Genomic DNA, 2,720 nt, shown 5'->3' on the forward strand with positions numbered 1-2,720 from the left:
GTGGCAGGTCTAAGCAGAGCAGAAGTGAAAAAAAGAGCAGAAAGGCCATGCTGAAGCTTGGAATGAAGCCAATAAGTGGTGTTAGCCGTGTTACAATAAAGAAGACCAAAAACGTGAGCTCACCTATCCCATCCAGATACTCTTCGCTATTTCGAAGCCAGATGCATTCAAAAGCCCAAACTCAAATACTTACGTAATATTTGGCGAAGCGTAGATCGAAGATCTAAGCTCCCAATTGCAAACCCAGGATGCCGAGCAGTTCAGGGCTCCTGATCTAAGCTATGTGATAAGTAAGCCGGAGACGTTTGTCGCCTCTCAAGACGGTGAAGAAGTCGATGAGAATGGTGTGGAGCCGAAGGATATTGAGCTTGTTATGACTATGGCTGGTGTTTCGAGGGGAAAAGCTGTGAAGGCTCTTAAAGCGGCTGATGGTGATATTATTACTGCAATTATGGAGTTGACTAACTCAATCAATATTGAGAATTTGTAACTAGTTTTTATTTTATTGATGCATTGGTGTGCCCTTTTTTGGCTTAAATTTCTTATTACATTCAATGTTTTGCACCATTCAGCCTTACGTTTACTTGAATAGTGTGGTGCTCATATTCCCAGACTGCTTGTAGTTGCTCGGTATCTGGTGAGTTTTTGGATTAGGTTACGTTTGTGTTATGATCTCTTTTTGCAGAATAAAGTAATGCATTTCACAAGTTCAAATTTGGATGTTTTCTTTTATAATTTTGCCTATATATAAGTTCACAAGGCATTATAAGGTCTAGAAACATCAAATGATTGAAAAATGATATTTTTTTAACAATTCTGTGGAATCAAATTTTTGGCAGCACATTTCTAGATATCATTGTACTTCATGTACTTCAATTTTAGGAATCATATTACATATTGATTTAATGTTGCTCTTCAAATAATATCCAAAACATACTCCCTCCTTAAAGAGCACTAAAATAAACAAATTTGTTGGAAGATATTGAGAAAAAAAGGGATACTTTTTTAAGCATCCATTGGTGTTTCTAGATTTTTTGATATAAATGATCAGAACACATCTCTAAAATCTATAAATCGGCCGTACTCCAACATATTTGAAGAGGACTTTTGGATTAATATAATGTTGCGATTACTTTTGTTAGAATAGCATAAGAAAATAATCAACTGATGAAGATTAGATTGGTTTGGTTTGCAAATATTCAGAGATAATTTTTAGAGATTAATTAGTACATATATTTGTTGTTAAATGATTTTGAGTCCATGTAGTTTCATGAACTCTAATTAAGTCCTACTACATTCATAATTTTTATTTTTTTAATCCATGCATATTTCATATGTCAATACGTTATGGTTACGTTCATTATTTGGCTAAATGTTTACTTTCTATTATGAATGTGATATTGCAGTGTTTGGTGATTCGCTTATGATTTGTTGATCATTAAATGTTAATTTTAAGTTAAGAAATAATGATATATGCGATGTGCAAGTTAAATACTAATTAGTTGAATGCAATTATAATGTTATTTTTAATTTTAAGGATAATGTGATGAAGTGATGCTATTTCTTTTTTACGGGAGAATTTACATCTATAGCACTGCATCAATCCTTAAATATTATGTATTTCTTATTGAAATTATAAATGCTGGATTGATACCACGTAAAATAATCTAGAAAAATAAAAATTAAACTCCCTCAAAATTCCTCCTTAACCCTCTCCTTCTCACTCTCACCACCTTTCTTTCTAACGTAATGTTTGTGCGGCCCAGAAAATTGTTTAAATTAAGACATTTCATTAATCTGAATTTAATTAGGGTTTTGAAATTGAATCAATTGTATAAAAAATGTTTAAAATAAGACAATTACACACCGACCATCCAAAGCTAACTATATATTCCTCCGTCTAATACGTTAGCACCTTCATACATATATATATATCTCTACGTTTTGAAAATTTAGTAAGAAAAAATCATTCAAAATGGGAGGTTTATATTTGAAAAGTTTTTAGCCACTGAAATTTATTTTAAATTTGAAGAGAACCTCATCTTTATATATTTACTTACAACTCTCTTTCAATTAAAGGATCGCGTCTACTGCTCATCCTCTAGCTTTCGGTAAGCACCACAGAGTTTTATCTCATCCAATTATGCTGCATTTTTTGAATCGCGTCTTGTAAACACATTGTATTGGGATTTTAATCTGATTATCAAATGACTGTAATTAAGTTTTTTATTTTTTATTCTGACTATCGATTCTTCCATATTTATTCTATCAGATTTTATTTCGATTACATATTATATATTTGACGATTTTAACATATTTTATTTGGGTAGATTGCATCGTTTTTGTAAGAAATTGTATTATGGGTTTAGTCGGATTTTATTTAGCACGTTGCATTGGGGTTTTAAACCAGATTCCCACTTGGAATGAAAAATGTTTTTTTTTTACTTTTCAATTTATGTGTATATTTTTTTCGCTGATTAGTAATTATATGTTCCATGCTTGCTTGCTCTATATTTTATTTTGGTTGCCAAAGAATTAAGCGTTTATTTGTTGTTATTTTTGCAATAATTATTATTATTATTTCATATCAAATTTCTTAGTTTTAAGGGAAAACTTCGATGATATATTGCAAAAATAATCGTGCAATTTTAAGCTCTTTTATATTTTTTTCGTTATATCTTCTCCAAACCTGTAAGTTTATATATATATATATATATATA

At 30.7% G+C, this 2,720-nt stretch overlaps 2 protein-coding genes across 2 annotated transcripts in view; both read left to right on the forward strand.

The window, feature by feature from the left end:
• On the forward strand, nucleotides 1–606 carry LOC110036155 (nascent polypeptide-associated complex subunit alpha-like protein 1; the record flags this gene model as incomplete). Its single annotated transcript, XM_020740535.1, is given in 2 exon segments — nucleotides 1–161; nucleotides 248–606. Coding segments are annotated over 2 exon segments (357 nt in total). The 3' UTR covers nucleotides 491–606.
• Nucleotides 1–2,720, forward strand: part of LOC110036154 — a 17,712-nt gene that overhangs the window by 13,429 nt on the left and 1,563 nt on the right. The window lies entirely within an intron of this gene.

The sequence above is a fragment of the Phalaenopsis equestris genome, unplaced genomic scaffold (genome assembly GCF_001263595.1).
Source record: "Phalaenopsis equestris unplaced genomic scaffold, ASM126359v1 Scaffold203211, whole genome shotgun sequence".
NCBI classification, from domain to species: domain Eukaryota; kingdom Viridiplantae; phylum Streptophyta; class Magnoliopsida; order Asparagales; family Orchidaceae; genus Phalaenopsis; species Phalaenopsis equestris.